The 17,131-nt window shown below is 42.2% G+C and overlaps 2 protein-coding genes across 2 annotated transcripts; both read left to right on the top strand.

Moving 5' to 3' along the window:
* The first annotated feature begins 616 nt into the window (after positions 1 to 616).
* ei24 (EI24 autophagy associated transmembrane protein) lies at positions 617 to 8,655 on the top strand. The gene is made up of 11 exons (XM_070917177.1): positions 617 to 709; positions 2,073 to 2,209; positions 3,603 to 3,748; positions 4,396 to 4,456; positions 4,938 to 5,004; positions 5,093 to 5,217; positions 5,653 to 5,772; positions 6,306 to 6,417; positions 6,496 to 6,607; positions 7,098 to 7,172; positions 7,266 to 8,655. Exons 2-11 carry the CDS (start codon positions 2,168 to 2,170, stop codon positions 7,426 to 7,428), a joined length of 1,023 nt encoding a protein of 340 aa, XP_070773278.1. The 5' UTR covers positions 617 to 709; positions 2,073 to 2,167; the 3' UTR covers positions 7,429 to 8,655.
* Positions 8,656 to 9,561: 906 nt separating this feature from the next.
* On the top strand, positions 9,562 to 17,053 carry stt3a (STT3 oligosaccharyltransferase complex catalytic subunit A). Its single transcript, XM_070916744.1, has 18 exons — positions 9,562 to 9,587; positions 10,386 to 10,506; positions 10,593 to 10,653; positions 10,746 to 10,867; positions 11,090 to 11,235; positions 11,839 to 11,929; positions 12,018 to 12,124; positions 12,209 to 12,373; positions 12,598 to 12,778; positions 12,897 to 13,052; positions 13,185 to 13,276; positions 13,479 to 13,634; positions 14,359 to 14,547; positions 14,713 to 14,829; positions 14,921 to 15,023; positions 15,293 to 15,481; positions 15,889 to 16,004; positions 16,670 to 17,053. The coding sequence occupies exons 2-18, from the start codon at positions 10,419 to 10,421 to the stop codon at positions 16,706 to 16,708; spliced, it is 2,118 nt and encodes a 705-aa protein (XP_070772845.1). The 5' UTR covers positions 9,562 to 9,587; positions 10,386 to 10,418; the 3' UTR covers positions 16,709 to 17,053.
* The last annotated feature ends 78 nt before the right edge of the window (positions 17,054 to 17,131 follow it).

Below are 17,131 nucleotides of genomic sequence, written 5' to 3'. Positions count from 1 at the left end.
TAAAACAGGGTTTGCCTGTGTGTCTGTGTCACTGTTGTATAGGTGAGGATGACGATGAATATTATTTATAGATATATATATATATATATAATAGTAATACTGATCTATCAAAACTTAAACATTTTAAACTTTAAAAGTTTACCTCATCTTCAAAAATGTTATTGTAAGAATAAGAGTCCATCAAAATATAAACATATTTATGGAAACATTTTGTAGGGAATTATATCAGCATCTCTAAAATGTTCAATTGCGGATGGTATTTTTCTAAATATTGCTGACCTTATTTTTTACATTATCCAACGCACAAAGAACAGAAACGACAGCGAAGATTTATGGTGGGATCGTAGGAAACAAAGACTCACTAAAGCCTTAATAATATATTATATTCTCAACTGAAAGCATATTGATGAACATAGTACAATCACACACACACACACACACACACACACACACACACATTTCCACTGATGGTTAAAATGGTCAGATGTTCCCTTCATCACCCCACCTTCGTCCTCCAGCAAGCAGGACTACACTTCCCATGCTCCTTAGAAGTCGGAGCTTGCGCAATATGTTTTGCACGGCCCTGGCTGCTCGTAGTGTCTGCTTGGTGGTGGTGGTGGTGGTGTTGTTGTTGTTGTTGTCACATTAAAGGGGCAAAAGAAAGAATTAACGGAGTTAACGTAACATAACCCTGAGAGTGTCGCATGAGGTAAGGAAGACTCCGCGGCTGACTGTGTGCTCTGTCTCTGGCTTCACACGCTCGTTGAGGTGTTGTCTTGACGAAAACCACAACAGTTCAAATAGTTGTTGAGCGTTCACAGTTAGCTAGCAACACACACAGACAGGCAAGCTAGCAGAGCACTAAACAAACCAACGAAAGTAAAATGCTATGAGACCGGAGGCAGCACGCAGACCACACGAGCTACACAGTGAGGATCTTCGCATATCTAATGGTTCAGACTTTCCGGCAGGCCAGAGAGAGCCAGCTAACACTGACTGCTATCCCCTGTGTGAGCTAACCCACTGAGTCAGCTTGCTAACGTTAACTTACACTTAAACAGTAGCTATCACACTAAGAGACACCGGCTGAATTAACGTTTCACCTTGGTGCCAAACTTATAACGTACAATTAACCGGGACTTGAGTCCGCTTGAGTATACTCTTGTAACGTTATAACGCCACAATGCAGACACGTCCATTGGTTTGTTATGTAAATCGGACAATAGCAGCATTTATTAAACAGACATTAGCCATGCGTTCCTAATTTCTGCTAGGTTAGCTAATAACATCAGATCCTTTGTCTTTACAGTTTTCATGAAGTTGCTCACTAGGTTGTGTTTTATCGCCTTGTGATCTGACGCTACATTACACTTTCCTAAATTCTAAAGGACCACATATAGTTTCATAGTATCAAAGTGACAAAACACACATTAGCTAGCATTATCTTATTATCAAATGGGGCTGATGTGGTGGGTTGATGAGGTGTCTTTAGAAACAAATTATATCGTTGTGATGATATAATATTGTTAAGTTCTCCTTTGTCCTCTACTTTTTAAAGCAATTTTTGACACGCAAACAAATCAGCAGATTTACTGTAGAAATGCTGGTATCCGCCTTGAAAAGCACACATTGGTTAAACCCCCAAGCTGATGTGAATCAGAACAAAATGGCTACCAAATATTCCAAGTATGGAAAAAGGTGGCAAACAGCTGTTTGTCACTGAACTGTCTCAAGGCCAGAAGGGTTTTTTGTCATGCAATGTAATCACTGTCATTGTTCTTTGAAGTAAAGTAATAGCAGTGTAATACCGGTAAGTTTGATTCTCATGTATGCACATGAAAAACTGCCAAATTTAGAAATGCCAAGATTACTATTTCTGTAAAACTAAATATGATTATTTTTTTGTTAATATTAATATATATACACACATAATCACAGGCAAAGTCTGTGCTGCATATCCCAGCATACCAAAGTGAGACTTTTGCAGTTTAGATCTTTTAGATTTCAATGGTTATTTTCTAGAAAGAAAGCTCTTGTCCTCACTTTGTTTCCTTGGTTTTTGGTTGTGGCAGGTTACTGTGTGAGCCCCTCCCTGCCATGAGAGCTGACCACCAGGTCACCACCCCCCCCTCCTTCTGCAGTTGATGGATCTGCAGCTGGTCCAGAGATGACAGACAGCGTCAGGGCCTTCCTCCGTAATGTTGCGACGGTCAGCACACACACACACACACACACACACACACACACACACACACACACACACACACACTCTATACTCAAACATAAGCTATGACTTGAGGCATAAGGTGTAGTTCATTGACAGTGAAACAGATCCATGAGTTCAAACTGATGGACCCATTCAGCTTTATTTTGAAATAGAAGAGACACTGCAATGTGTATATATGTGTATATATATATAATAATATATAATATTTTGCCACCCTCATATGTATGTCCAGTATGACCATTATGACCTCAATAATACACATAAAGTACCGAAATAAACAAATGATCACATATCTGACAGTGTCAACAAAAATTGAAAATTGATGATCTTTGTAAAAGTAGAATTCATGGCAGAGCTGTTGTATTGGATTGCATTAGATTGTACAGGTGTACCTAATAATAAAGTGAGCAGTTTGTTTGTTGTTCAGCTAATCATATTAAACATTGTAATTACGACACACTGACATGTGTCCACCAACAAATCCAAATGTAGAAAGACGCTTAAAAAGGTGTATTTTGGTTTCAAAGTATGTTCCAAAAACATTGACTCCCAATACAGTCAAGAAAACAGGCGGAGTATGTCTAGAACTAAAGAGGGTGAACTCACTAAAAGACTACACTTGCATGTTATAAATCCTTCATATACAATAACCCTGAAGTAAGTGCTACCTTAATTAAGCCTATAATGTCATGCATTTGTTGTTGTATCCACTGAAATTCTCTACAAAAATGGAACATCACGTTCTCTGACTGATGTATGTGTGGTGTATGAAGGGCAAATGTTAACAGACAAATCCTCTGAAGATGCAGGGGCTTGGTGTGCCGTTGTCCAGGACAAATGAGGACAGTTGAACTTCATTTTCTGTTTATTACCTTGGACGTTATCATTGTGTACCATCAGCTTGAATTTGCGCTGGCTGTGCTCCAATAGAGTCCAAAGATAATGTTTGTCTGGAATAATTCCAGATAGCTCTTTTGTTATCCCATTAATGGTGTCTCTCTGCTGCCTGCCTGTGCTGTAGCCGGATAGACTTTGTGGAGCCATCCTATGGAAGCCCAAAGTGTTACACCAAGGAAAGATGGCAGTGTAGTGGGGCATTTTACTAAATAGCCACTAGGTTGGCATTGTGTTAGACACGCTGGTCATCATGATATTAATTAAACAGATCAATAAACATTGACCTGAAGCATCGTTTATACACAGCTTTGTGTACAGAACCATGAAGTCCTAAAATATCGTTAATTGGATCTGCCCTCAAGTACCTGTAATGGGCTACTTCTTGAGTTCAACAAGCACTTATTGAGGCATTTCAAAGCTCCAGACAAGTTAGAAATAAACACATTGTGTGTATTCTCCCTCTTTCTGGGTTCTCCAGGGGATCAAGGACTCCATATTGGGGATTGGAACAATCTCCAAGCTGGATGCCCGCATCCAGCAGAAAAGGGAAGAGCAGCGGAGGAGAAGGGCCAGCGGGGCCCTGGCACAGAGACGGGCACAGAGTGAGGAGCGCAAGCCGGACAAGTAGGCCAAAAAAAAAAAAAAAGCTGCATATTTTGGTTTCAGTGCTACTGATTTTCTCACTTAGCCAGAGTCATGGATCATGTTGTTTGTATCTGCATACATCATTGCTGTTTATGGGATTTGTTTGCAGCTCTTTTAAAAAGCTGGAAATGCAGCTTCCAGGCTTCCTGTGCACCTCCCATGCTGTGCACCATTTCCCACAAGTTCCACCAATCAAATGGCTTTATTTACCTTAAGCCTTACCAACCCTAGCAAAAGAGCAGGAGTCTCCACAGCTTGAAAGTTAGTGCTGAACCCAGGTCAACAAAGTCCCCAAAGCGTTCGTCGTGGCTCATTGCACAACAAGAAGTGGTGGGAAATGTTTCTATATTCCCATGTCACTGTTAATAATGAAAATAACTGTTGTAAATTACAACATGTTTAATTGGATCTCTAATGTCCTCGTTTCAAAAGACCTGCCAACTGTCAGCATACATATCTGTGAGTAAAATCCACTGTTCCAAATACCTTCAGTCTGCAAATGGACATGTTCGCAGCATCCATGAGCTTGTCTGACTCTGGTTAAGTAAGAAAAGTGAAATTAAAGTGAAACCAAATTACCATTTTAATATTCAACAGTAATGGACATTATCTATTGTCTCTTTCAGTGAACCAAAAGTAGCCAGCAGGATCTTTCAGTGCTGTGCCTGGAATGGAGGAGTGTTCTGGGTAAGATATTTCATCCACTGTTACTGTACAGCCTCGTCACACACACACACACACTACTGAACACTTGACAGCAGCAAGTTTCGCATGAAAATACTGCGTCTGGATGGCAGTTTTTTTTTTTTTTTTTGCCAAATCTATCTTTTAGCTTCTGTACAATTTTGGGAGCAAGTCCTTCTTGTAAATGTCAGCTAAAGAAAAGATCTCTCAGATAACCAACTCTGCTACACCCATGTTGTGTGTGGCCTCTGTCCCTAATCCTTCGGGTGCTGTCTTGAATGTGATTATATAAATGCAAAGCCTCAAAAGCTTTTACATTTTTTTCTTTTTGATTTTATTTCCAGATTGTGTCATTTCTAAGGTTAATGTAACCTTTAATGTTTAATGTCCATGAAACTATCTAACCCAAATACCAGATTTTGAACTGTGTTGTGTGGGGAAGCACGAGTAACTCTAGCCTTTCATTTTCTCTCTCCGTCTCCAGCTCAGTCTGTTTCTCTTCTACCGGGTGTTTATCCCACTGCTGCAGACTCTCACAGCAAAAATCATCGGTATGTATGTATGGAACCTTGTGAATCCGGGGCAGGTTCTCTGGCCCGTGGTGGGAACCAATCAGTCAACAAGCTGTTTTTGCTCCAGGTGACCCCTCCCTCCATGGCAGCGTGTGGTCCTGGTTAGAGTTCATCCTCACCTCCGTCTTCAGTGCTCTCTGGGTTCTCCCTCTGTTCGTCCTCAGCAAGATAGTCAACGCCATCTGGTTCCAGGTCAGGCCCTGTTTGGCTAGATTGTAATGATGTGATGACAGGTGGCCTTTTTAAAATCTATGCATAGATCCCATTACACACTCTGACGTACCATATTCACATAGGTATCAAAATTGCATCAGGGTCTTAAAGGGCATTTGTGACATGCCGTCTGCTGCATAATCGAATTTCACTGTCACTGAAATATGAGTTTTTGTAAGTCACGCCATTCAACTGGACTCCCGTGGTTTCAAATTCACAATTGACTTCAATATTAAAATATTGTTATTAAAAGAATCTCAATACACAGAAACAACCATCTGTTTAAAGTCGAGTGTTATCTCCCGTCATCTCATATTGCCGTCATCATGTCTATAATGTTGTTTTTATTTGCTTCGTAGCAGTTTGGCTACACTGACGCAGACATGGTTATCAGTGTGTTATTCTCTGTTGCAGGATATAGCTGACCTAGCTTTCGAAGTGTCTGGATGTAAAGCGCAGCCGTTCCCCAGCGTCAGTAAGATCATCGCGGACATGCTCTTCAACCTCCTCCTCCAGGCACTCTTCCTCATTCAGGTACATTTTTGCAGACTGACACCATGGTTTTCTCCAATTAAAAATAACGTACCTGTCGGAGTTTCTTTGTTTAACAGTACAACAAAATCCCACTGTAGTGCATGTACCCAGAACTGGATCTGATTCTCTTCGGTTACAGTGAAGCTGCTGTTGTGATCTGTCAGTTTCACCAAGCTCAGTGTGCAAATGACATCACATGAGTCTGAAAGTTATGACATTCATGATCCATGTGCAAAGATACCTAACTGCACTTTACACAGAGAGTTTGGTCATTCAGGACGGCAGCATCATCTCCAACATGTCAGGAAAACATTTTCATTCCTAGACTCTAGAGGCAATTCAGAGAGTACTATACAACTATTGGGGTTGTTTCAGAAACTGGTAAAGAGGGCTCGTTTCTGCATTCATTTCTGACAAATGATACAAAATCTCTACTCTCCAAGCTAAAGCAAATTAGATGAAATGCACAAATTTGTCTCTCAGTACAGGTCTTGGTGAATATAATTGTGTTGTGTATTTTCATGGTCTTCTAGGGTATGATTGTTAGCCTCTTCCCCATCGATGCCATTGGACAGATGGTTAGCCTCCTCCACATGTCTCTGCTCTACTCCCTGTACTGCTTTGAGTATCGCTGGTTCAACCATGGTGAGACACAAGACATATCACACCCGAAATAAATCCTCTGGATTAACTGGAGAAGTCATTGTTTTATGTTTGTTTAAGGCATTGAAATGCACCAACGGCTGTCCAATATTGAGAGGAACTGGCCCTATTACTTCGGCTTTGGTTTGCCCATGGCTCTGCTGACCGCCCTGCCCTCCTCATACATCATCAGGTAAGTGATTCTTCATTGATCAACAAAAAAACTGACCCGCTCATTGATATTGATACTAATTAGTTGCAGCCCTATGTTTGACCTTAAAGAAATTGTGTATGTAAAGTATTGTTTTTGTCCAATTACATTTGTACACTTTGTGTCTGTGCCCTCAGTAAGAAAGCCCTATTATACAAATATGGAAAAAAATATGGAATTTTCCTAATTTGAATGTTCATTCTTGACCATTGGTAACAGGATTTGTAACAAAATAATCTAGTCAGTTTATGACCTCAGACCTAAGGGATTGACATCCTGTCTCAAGTCGAAAGTTTTTTTAGAGTTTAGAAAACACGGGTAAAATGTAGAATATTTACAAAATAGCACAAAACACGCAGGAATTTTAAAATAGCCAGAGGGCACTCTAGAAAACAGCCCTCATGCTCTCTGTGGGCTGAGTTAGCCATTACTGCATTTTACTGTATGCTATGTTCTTTTGTTCTTTCTTTAGTGGCTGCTTGTTCTCCATCCTCTTCCCTCTATTCATCATCAGCGCTAATGAGGCCAAGACGCCAACAAAGCTGTAGTGAGTGTGAAATAAAGACGACAAATGTTCTTAAAAAATTGTGTCTTTCAATGTCTGAGTCACTGATCACATTTGTGTTTGCCACTCTTTCAGCCACTTCCAGCTGCGTCTCTTCTCCCTGGTTGTGCTGATCAGCAACAAGCTTTTCCACAAGACAGTCCACCTGCAGTCCTCCCTGACATCGTCCACCTCCTCAGAGAGGCTGTCATCCCCCCACACCTCCCCGACCCGCCAGAGACCTCTGCCCACCCACTGATGGACCCACTTGAAGGAGATAGGAAAGCAGTTGATGAGCGGTTTAGACAAAGGGTTTACATGTTTTTATCTAATCTCTGGCCCTTTGGTTATTCATTTTCAGCACCCACCAGACACATTTTTAGTGTGACACAAAAATCGACTTCCCTGTGCCTCACACTCATAACACATTATACACTCAGCTCTTGACTTGTTTTCTTTTGTGAATTTTCTTTGGGGTTTTTTTTTGTATAATGTGCCATTTGAGTGACTCTCCTTTAATAAATTACAGCACAAGAAATCATGTAGTTTGAATATGTTTAAGCAAATGTGTGACTAAAGAAGGATTCTTTTTTTGCATTCAGAAGGAAAGCACAGTCTTGTTTTACCTACACTACATGTTTTCTTGATGTTGCAAGTCACATTCCTTCCTCACAGATTGAATGCTTTCTTGCACATGGATGTGTTTCTCTGTTGAATTATGGTGTGATAGCAATTCCAGGAATAACCATGTGTAGTTAAAAAAGGGAGTCGTTTTTTTTTTTTATCCTGTAAGAGCTTTGTTTTTAGTAGAATACACAAATCAGTTCAAGAGCTGCTATAAAAAGGATTGGTGACCTTAGTAGTGGGAACCAAATAACAAAGTCACTCTTGTCGTGTGTTGACTAAAGGTTTGCTTGGTGTCTCATCCCAAATTAAAATCTCACTCCAGTGTCTGATGAGATCAGAAGGTGACGCCAGCAAAGGAAAAGCTGCCTCAACACTTTCAGTCTGTGTGAATTTAGTAGGTGATAGGTGAAATGACACTGCCAAACTGCTGCATCTATGTTTTGTTTATTTCACTTCAACCTCTACAATGCTAAGCTCTGTAATAAAGGAAGGAGTCACATAGTTCAAGTCTTTCTATCTTTAAACGGGTGATCAGCCTTGACCTGCTTGCTCTAGTTTTCCAGCAGAGAGCTGAAGTAAATATAATTGGTCCCTACAGATCATCTGCGGTTTGGTTTGTGTGCTGTATATAATGTTAATACATCCTGAATGTTCAACCAGAAGACCACCACCACGCAGCGACCCAGTCACAAGCTTTTCTGTCACTCATCAGAGCTCATGGCCATGCGGAGAGGGCCGTGATTTTGAAACGGTGTGCAATTATTGTAAGAGGAGCATAGTGTTTGTGCAGACTGATATATGTGATTGAGGTTTTGTAAAAGTAATACATCTAATTTCAATAAAATTGGTCAGTATTCAATATTTGGATCATCACTGTCTTCAGGGTTTTTGCTACCATGGTGAGGTCTAGACAGGACATTTCAAGCTCAACAGTGGGAACAGTTAGAATTGTTTCGAGACCTCACAGAGATAGTGGTCACACTGCAAAGCTATTGCATGAACTCATGTTCTAACTGTAAAGGAAAGTGGACGTTGAATGTTTTACGCTCGTGCCCGATTTCAAATAAATGTGCGCCATTCAGTATAATAATAGGGTTGAAATAAGCAGATTTTGTGGGTGTGCAATCCACAATATATAGTAAGTGCTGTGTGTTAAGAAGCAGTAAATCTGAGTCACAGCGAGAAATTAATTAAAGGAGAATTTTGTTATGATCACTTGAAGCTGGCACTGCCTGGTTACTGGAGACTTGCAAATGAACAGCTGTAAAGATGCAATATAAATGTATTATTGTTTTTCTCCATCTCATAATTTACTTTGCGCAGCATATGTAGTATAGCTATATCCAAACAGAAGGCAGGTTAGCAGAAGATGTTTAGACTGCACACTTTGTCTGTATGCAAACCTACAGTATACTGTCCTCTAGATTATAAATGACTGATTTTATACTATTAAACCGGTTGTTAATGTTATAGTAAACATGTACAGTAGTAGTAGCAGTAGTAGTTAACAGTTTATATGTACTGTTTTTAACGTTAAATGATGATGTGGTGAGAGTTTTGCACCAGCAGGGGACGACACGTTGCCTTTCCACACTAAGGACACGTCACTACACTACAGCGGCTAGGTAGGGAACCAAAGTTGAACGGCAGCCGACGAACCAATCAGACGTATGTGGGATAACTGTTGACTGACGGTCAACCAATAAACGCGCACCGTGGCGTCGCTGGGGCGGGATTAGTTCACGGTGAAGGTTGTGTGAGAATAGTGTATGAGTAGCAGGAGCGGAGCGGGTGAGTCTTACTGAAATTTAAATATTGAACCCGATAGCTCATTTAGGAGCACTAACTGTTATTCTGGACTGTTGTCCTGCTGCCGCGTATGAAGGAGTTAATGCTAATTTCAGAATAAGCCAGAGAAGAGGCGCGGGGCTAGGGTGTTCATTATACAGCAGCTAGCAGGTTAGCCTCGCTAGCTACTCACACTTTTAACTGGATGGAAGCCGCATCAACACTAGCCGGCCTGGAGCTGCCTAGCTACAAGATGCTGTCTAGTCTATAACAATGCTTGTATTCCATTTTAAATGTGCACACGATGCGTGTTAAGTTCTAGTTAACAAACATTAGCCGCTGTTCATTTCCTGACTCTGTGATGTTGTAAAGGTTAGCTAACTGTCAGTACTTCCAAGGCTCGCTGTGATAGTTCTGCCTTGAAAGTTAGCATTAATCAGAGCTCAGTTGAGCTCGATGGTTTTGTGTTTAATCTCTTTGTAAAAACTTGCAAAATCTGATGAGGACAGGCACCAATCCCTGCAGAAGTTTTCCAGAGTGGGTGCTTCCTGGTTCCTGACGCCACATCTTAGTGCGTGGCCTTATCTGGTTGGGCTGGACATTGTAGTTGACTCTTAACAGTTGGAAGACTTTGATTTTTTTTTTCCCTTTCCCTGAGAGTCTGGCTTGCTTAAAAGCTGACCTTGAAAAGCTTTTCTTATCGTGCAGGATTTGGTTCTAAAAATGAAACGTACAGTAGGCAGTGTTGGGCTCTTCTCCACTGTCTCTTTGGTCTTACAGTGTTTGTCTTCCTCCCATCAGGTAGTACGGTGAGCTGTCCTTAACCTCGCCAAAATGACCAAGCTGGGCTTCTTGCGTTTGTCCTATGAGAAACAGGACACGCTGCTGAAGCTGCTCATCCTGTCTATGGCTGCTGTCCTCTGTGAGTCCTAAACGCAACAGGATTGTCTCCGTAATACCAAAAACAAATGTACCACATATTGATCCATGTGTTTTCCTTCTCTTCAGCATTCTCCACCAGACTCTTTTCCGTCTTGAGGTTTGAAAGCGTCATCCATGAGTTTGATCCGTAAGTGCTGCTTCTCTCGTGGTTATTACCTGGGATTATTAACAGATTTTCCTCCTTTTTTTTCTAAAGTCATGTCTCACCTTCACCCTCAGGTACTTCAACTACCGTACCACCCGCTTCCTTGCAGAAGAAGGGTTTTATAAGTTTCACAACTGGTTTGATGACAGGGCATGGTATCCTCTGGGGAGGATCATCGGTGGCACCATTTATCCAGGTAGGAATCAGTATAAATGATTAGAGAGCAGCACAAGTAGATGAGCCTGGGCTTATGAACTTAATTCTGTGTTGTTTTGATGTGAAAAGTAGAGCAAGTGTTGTGTAAGGTTCAGAAGAGAGATGTCAGCGAGCTTCATGTATACAGCCCGCCTTCATTGGCACTAATGCAAAGCTTACTTGAACACCTCTTGTCTCGTCTCCCTCTCTTCTCTCCCGCCAGGACTGATGATCACCTCTGCCGTCCTGTACCACGTCCTACATTTTTTCCACATCACCATAGACATCCGTAATGTCTGTGTCTTCCTGGCTCCCTTGTTCTCTTCCTTCACAGCCATAGTCACCTACCACTTCACCAAGGAGTTGAAGGTAACACACAGAAGACGCACAACATACTATGTTATGTAAGATTTTTCTTACAAGGGGCACTTCCACCCACTCCACTTAGCTTTGCACTTTAATTAAATGGGACTCAAGAGAATGGTCACAGTCAAAGCAGCAGAGTCAGAGATGTCCTGACTTTTTGTTCCTAGTGTGGGTTAAGTTGACTCGGACACGACTCAATCGTCATTCTTTCGTTAGGCTGTCCTTACCTCGTAAATGCCCACATCTTGTAAACTTCACGCCACCACCTGCTAAATATTTGGAGTCCGAGATCATAATAATCCGAGACAACCTGATGACACCATGTATTATTATTTTCTCAGACTTGTTCCTGTCAAAGCCACAAAAAACATTGTACAACTGATTTCACAGGTTGACTGGTACTTATTGTGACAAGTACACATATCTTCATGTGAAAAATCAGAGGAGTGCCCTTTTTAAAATCCTATTAGCAGCCTTACTGGAAGGGACACCCAGTAGACAAGGACTTTTCTCTGATGAATGTTCAATATGCTTTTATTCAAATAATGGCATAAAAAATATGAATGTACACCATATTACTACTAAACAGTCTTTTTTTCTGTGTAGGATGCAGGTGCTGGGCTCCTGGCTGCTGCCATGATTGCGGTGGTGCCTGGTTACATCTCTCGTTCTGTTGCTGGCTCCTATGATAACGAAGGTATACGCCTGATGTGAATAACAATGTTATTTAAAGAAACGATCGCAAGAAGATTGTTAATGACATCCCTCTGTGCTATCCTACTCAGGTATTGCCATCTTCTGTATGCTGCTGACCTACTACATGTGGATCAAGGCTGTCAAGACGGGGTCAGTGTACTGGTCGTCCATATGCGCACTGGCCTACTTCTACATGGTGAGGAGATCTTAAAAATGTGCATGTTTTACTCAACTAATTCAGAGTTTGCAGAAGCCTGATAAGGTGTTACTGTGTGTCTAGGTTTCCTCCTGGGGTGGCTACGTGTTCCTGATCAACCTTATCCCCCTCCACGTCCTGGTTCTGATGCTCACAGGCCGATTCTCTCACCGCATCTACGTGGCGTACTGCACAGTCTACTGCTTGGGCACCATCCTCTCCATGCAGATCTCTTTTGTTGGTTTCCAGGTAAGGAAATTCTGTCTTGTCACATGAGCCACTCTGATACTCTGATCGTGCCTCAGCTTACAGGACACTTTCAGACAGTTGATATAGGTCAATCATCATGTAGGCCAAAGAACTCACAAAAGTGTCTTCTTTTCCCTATCGCACTGTCATGCGATAGGAAATAGATGTTTCACTGTTCTGTGGCACACAGTTCACATCCCTGTCTCCCTCCTCTCATATACCAGCCGGTGCAGTCATCAGAGCACATGGCGGCCTTCGGTATGTTTGGCTTGTGCCAGATTCATGCCTTTGTGGACTACCTGCGCAGCAAACTCAATGCCCAGCAGTTTGAGGTGCTGTTCAAGAGCGTCATCTCCCTGGTGGGCTTCATCCTGCTGTCTGTGGGCGCTGTTCTCATGCTGACTGGTAAGAGGGTTGACAAGGTGTACCAGTAGATACATTACCTTCTCCTTTCCTATTGTGAGAAACTGATTTGAAGTGATTTGCTTTGGACCATGACTGACCAAAAGTGTTTTTCCCTCAGGTAAGATCTCTCCATGGACCGGTCGTTTCTACTCCCTGTTGGACCCCTCCTATGCCAAGAACAACATTCCCATCATCGCCTCCGTCTCTGAGCACCAGCCCACAACCTGGTCCTCGTACTACTTTGACCTCCAGCTGCTGGTCTTCATGTTCCCAGGCAAGTGTACACTCAGTAGACACACACGGAGTAACGAGGTTTATACTCTTAAGATTACCCCATCATTTGTGCCAAGCACACGGCTCACTGTATGCTTGTTTTGAGTGACGGTTGCCTTCCCTCTCCTTACAGTTGGTCTTTACTACTGTTTCAACAACCTGTCTGACGCCAGGATCTTCATCATCATGTATGGAGTCACCAGCATGTACTTCTCAGCTGTCATGGTACGCCCTCTATAAGGCCACACGTACGACTCAAAGGACTCTCCAGAGAGCCGTTGATTTGTTTGCTTTTGGGGTTTGTCACATTTCAACAGTGTCGCCAGAAGATGGCGCCTTCACAGCATAACTGAAGAAAATGGAAAAACATGTACAGGAAAGTGAATTTGCACATGGGTTCATGTACTGCTTGTTTGTGCCTCTTCAGGTGCGTCTGATGTTGGTACTGGCTCCCGTCATGTGCATCCTGTCAGGCATCGGTGTGTCCCAGGTGCTTACCACTTACATGAAGAATCTGGATGTCAGCCGGCCAGACAAGAAGAGCAAGAAGCAGCAGGACTCCACCTACCCCATCAAAAATGAGGTAGGCGGTCTGAGAGACTGGTTCAGAGAGCTGTCATGGCTGTTAGAGTTGACGCCCGTCAATTCCAGATAATACATTCTTGGTCATGACCTCTACCTTTTTTCTATAGTTCCAGAGCTATTCATATGATAATGCGATGGCCAACTACACTGTGCCAAAGTAGCAAGTAAGGAGTTGAAGTTAATAATTAACAGTGTGTCCTCGGGGCCTTTTTAAAAAATGGATACAGCTTGTACAAAGCTATAACTGTCCCCAATCCACACTACATGTTCTTTTTTCTTCTTTTTTTCCCCCCATTAATCATCTCATGACCCCTCAGGTTTCTCTTCAGCGGCATGGTGGCACAGTGGTTAGAGAGTGGGTTGGGATTGTCCCTAAGCTGCTTGCATGGCAGCTCGGTCGCCATCGGTGTGTGAATGTGTGAGTGAATGGGTGAATGGGTGAATGAGACTTAGCTGTAAAGCGCTATGTGAGTGAGATCATTTACCATTTATCTTCTGGCCCTTTTTTTAGAGAGGACCCCGACCCCCTAGGTTGGAAATCACTGGACCAAACTGCTAAAATCACACATCAAGAGACTAAAATCTCTCTAGTGCAGATGTGTACTCTGTTACTGATAAAACTAAAGCATCTTTTGTTTCAGTAATCAGAATAAAAGAACATTGATAGTCGCACAGACAGAAGAGTAAAACTGATGACTTCCTGTGTTGCATATTCCTACCAGGTTGCCAGTGGGATGATTCTGGTCATGGCCTTCTTCCTCATTACATACACCTTCCACTCTACGTGGGTGACCAGCGAAGCCTACTCCTCTCCCTCAATTGTCTTGTCGGCTCGTGGAGGTGACGGCAGCCGCATCATCTTCGACGACTTCAGAGAGGCCTACTACTGGCTCCGCCACAACACTCCCGAGGTCAGTCATACCCAAAGAAATACAGGTTTTGTAAACCAGTTAGAGTTCTTAACTGGGGGTTTTAAATGATCTGAATTTTATACAGGCTGTTGTTATGAGTTATGCACCACTATAACCATTAAAGGGCTTCCATTCAGTCGTTTGAGTTATATTTTGTGCTTCCAGGATGCCAAAGTCATGTCGTGGTGGGATTATGGCTATCAGATAACTGCCATGGCTAATCGAACGATTCTAGTGGACAACAACACGTGGAACAACACGCACATCTCCAGAGTTGGACAGGTGAGCTGGGTAACCTCTGGGGTTATCATCTTTATATGTTAATCATGTTTATGAAGTGCTGCTGACTGATGAGCTGCGCTTTGTTCTGTAGGCCATGGCATCCACAGAAGAGAGGGCCTATGAGATTATGAGGGAGCTGGATGTCAGCTATGTCCTGGTTATCTTTGGAGGACTGACGGGCTATTCTTCAGATGGTACGTCCCAAGTATCAGTGGATCAGAGTCAGAACAGTAATAACACTGTCTTTAAAGGCAGCTTGACATAAACATTCCCACTACAGATGGAAGCGTTAAAGAGTTGGATTTAATAAAGTCTGTTTGCAAAGCTTAAGCGAGGCTATTCGACATCCTCGCATGTGATGGCATTTTCTTTAAACGACGGTGTATAACCAACTTTGAATGTCACAGAAAAGCGACGCAAAGGCACCGCTTCTCTAATGAAACGTATCTGTCTGTCATCACAGACATCAATAAGTTTCTGTGGATGGTCCGTATTGGGGGAAGCACAGACACAGGCAAACACATCAAGGAGCACGACTACTACACCCCCACCGGAGAGTTCAGAGTGGACCGCGAGGGCTCGCCTGTCCTGCTCAACTGCCTGATGTACAAGATGTGCTACTACCGCTTCGGCCAGGTCTACACAGAGGCCAGTGAGTAACTCTACAACCTGGTGTGGTCTGTTTGTCGTCACGCATGACCCGCTTTTACCTTGCAGTCAGAGGCATTATTGTGAACGAGCCACATGTGAGCACTCTTTTAGTTTAGGGTGATTAATGGTGCAGATCCTTCATTCGTATAATATTTTAACCATAGTCGGACAGAAATGTTAGCAGAAACCACGGAGCAAGACTGCGAACACGACGGCCCGTGAAAACTGTAGATATCTGGGGCTCCGTGCTGAGATGAACTGCCGCATCAGCTCTTAAAGTGACCACGCCGTCGGCAGACGAGACATAAATGAGGGATGATGCATAAATATTCATGTTCCTTCTCATGAAATATAAAACTACAGCCTATTGTACTGTAATTCTGATGATCGTAATAATCTCCTCTGCAGAGCGCCCACCTGGTTATGACAGAGTGAGGAACGCTGAGATTGGGAACAAAGACTTCGAATTGGACGTGTTGGAAGAGGCCTACACAACAGAGCACTGGCTGGTTAGGATATACAAGGTAAAACGGCTAACTTTTTCTCCTTACTCTTACTTACCTTTTAGACATATCGTCCTCATACCAGTCTGTAAGGATTGTTGGAAACCCCAAATAGGTTTGCTGGTCAAGATCAGATCTTCTGAAACCATTTCTTTGGGGAAATTTAGGAAATCACAAAGATTTGTAGACATGACAGACTGAGGAAAATTGGAAGAACAGAAGGGTAAAATGCATTTCTTTACAACCTAAACCCGGAATCAGAGCTGTGACAATTAGTCGGTTGACAGAAAACAAATCAACTATTTTGATAATCAGTTGTTTTGGTCATTTTTTAAGCAAAAACAACAAACATTCGATGGTTTCATAACATCACCTTGGGCTCTAGGAAATTGTGATGGCATTTTTCAGTTTTTCTTGATGTTATATAGGCCGAATCAATCATCTATAAATCGATGGAATAATCTGGAGTTTATTCATTAATGAAAGTAATTGTTACAGCTCTACCTGGAGTGCATTTAAAGCCAGACTGATGATAGATCAGTCTGTTGGCTTATTCTTTTTAAATGAAGGTTGACTTCTATACTACTAATAAAAGGCTATGCCCACATTCAAAAATGTAATATGAACTCTGAACAACCGCCTTTTTAATAGGCCTTCCTAACTAAGTCTTGTGTTCCATCTCGTAGGTGAAAGATCTGGACAACCGGGGTCTTTCAAGGACATAAAACCATCAGAAAGCAGTGAAAACAGCCTTTTAGCGCACAGCACTGAATGCCTTCCCCTGTGGTCTGCAGATGAGTTGGAAAAGAGTACTTTTTATACTTTTGTTTGGGGGAAGAAAATTGCATCCAAGAGATTTTTTTTGTTTTTTTTTGTGGATGATTTTCATTTTTTATTTTGTTATAATGAAATGTCTCATCTGGGATCAGAGGGAGCTGGTGTCAAAACGTCCAGTCTGAAGTCAGGAAGTGTAATTTGCCATGAAGTGGTCAAAAGAAAGCGGTGTTCATTTAAGAACGCTTTGGATTTTTACAATGTGGTCAATTAAAGTGGGATTGAACGTGATGAAATAGTGGCTGTCTTTTTTTAATTTCCTCTCACAAAATAAATCGATGTGGGGAACTATGAAGTTGATCAAGACAGCGGTT

The sequence above is a fragment of the Enoplosus armatus genome, chromosome 13 (assembly GCF_043641665.1).
Source record: "Enoplosus armatus isolate fEnoArm2 chromosome 13, fEnoArm2.hap1, whole genome shotgun sequence".
Classification (NCBI taxonomy): domain Eukaryota; kingdom Metazoa; phylum Chordata; class Actinopteri; order Centrarchiformes; family Enoplosidae; genus Enoplosus; species Enoplosus armatus.
Note: the sequence above shows the minus strand (reverse complement) of the source record. Positions and strands in the feature narration are given on the sequence as shown.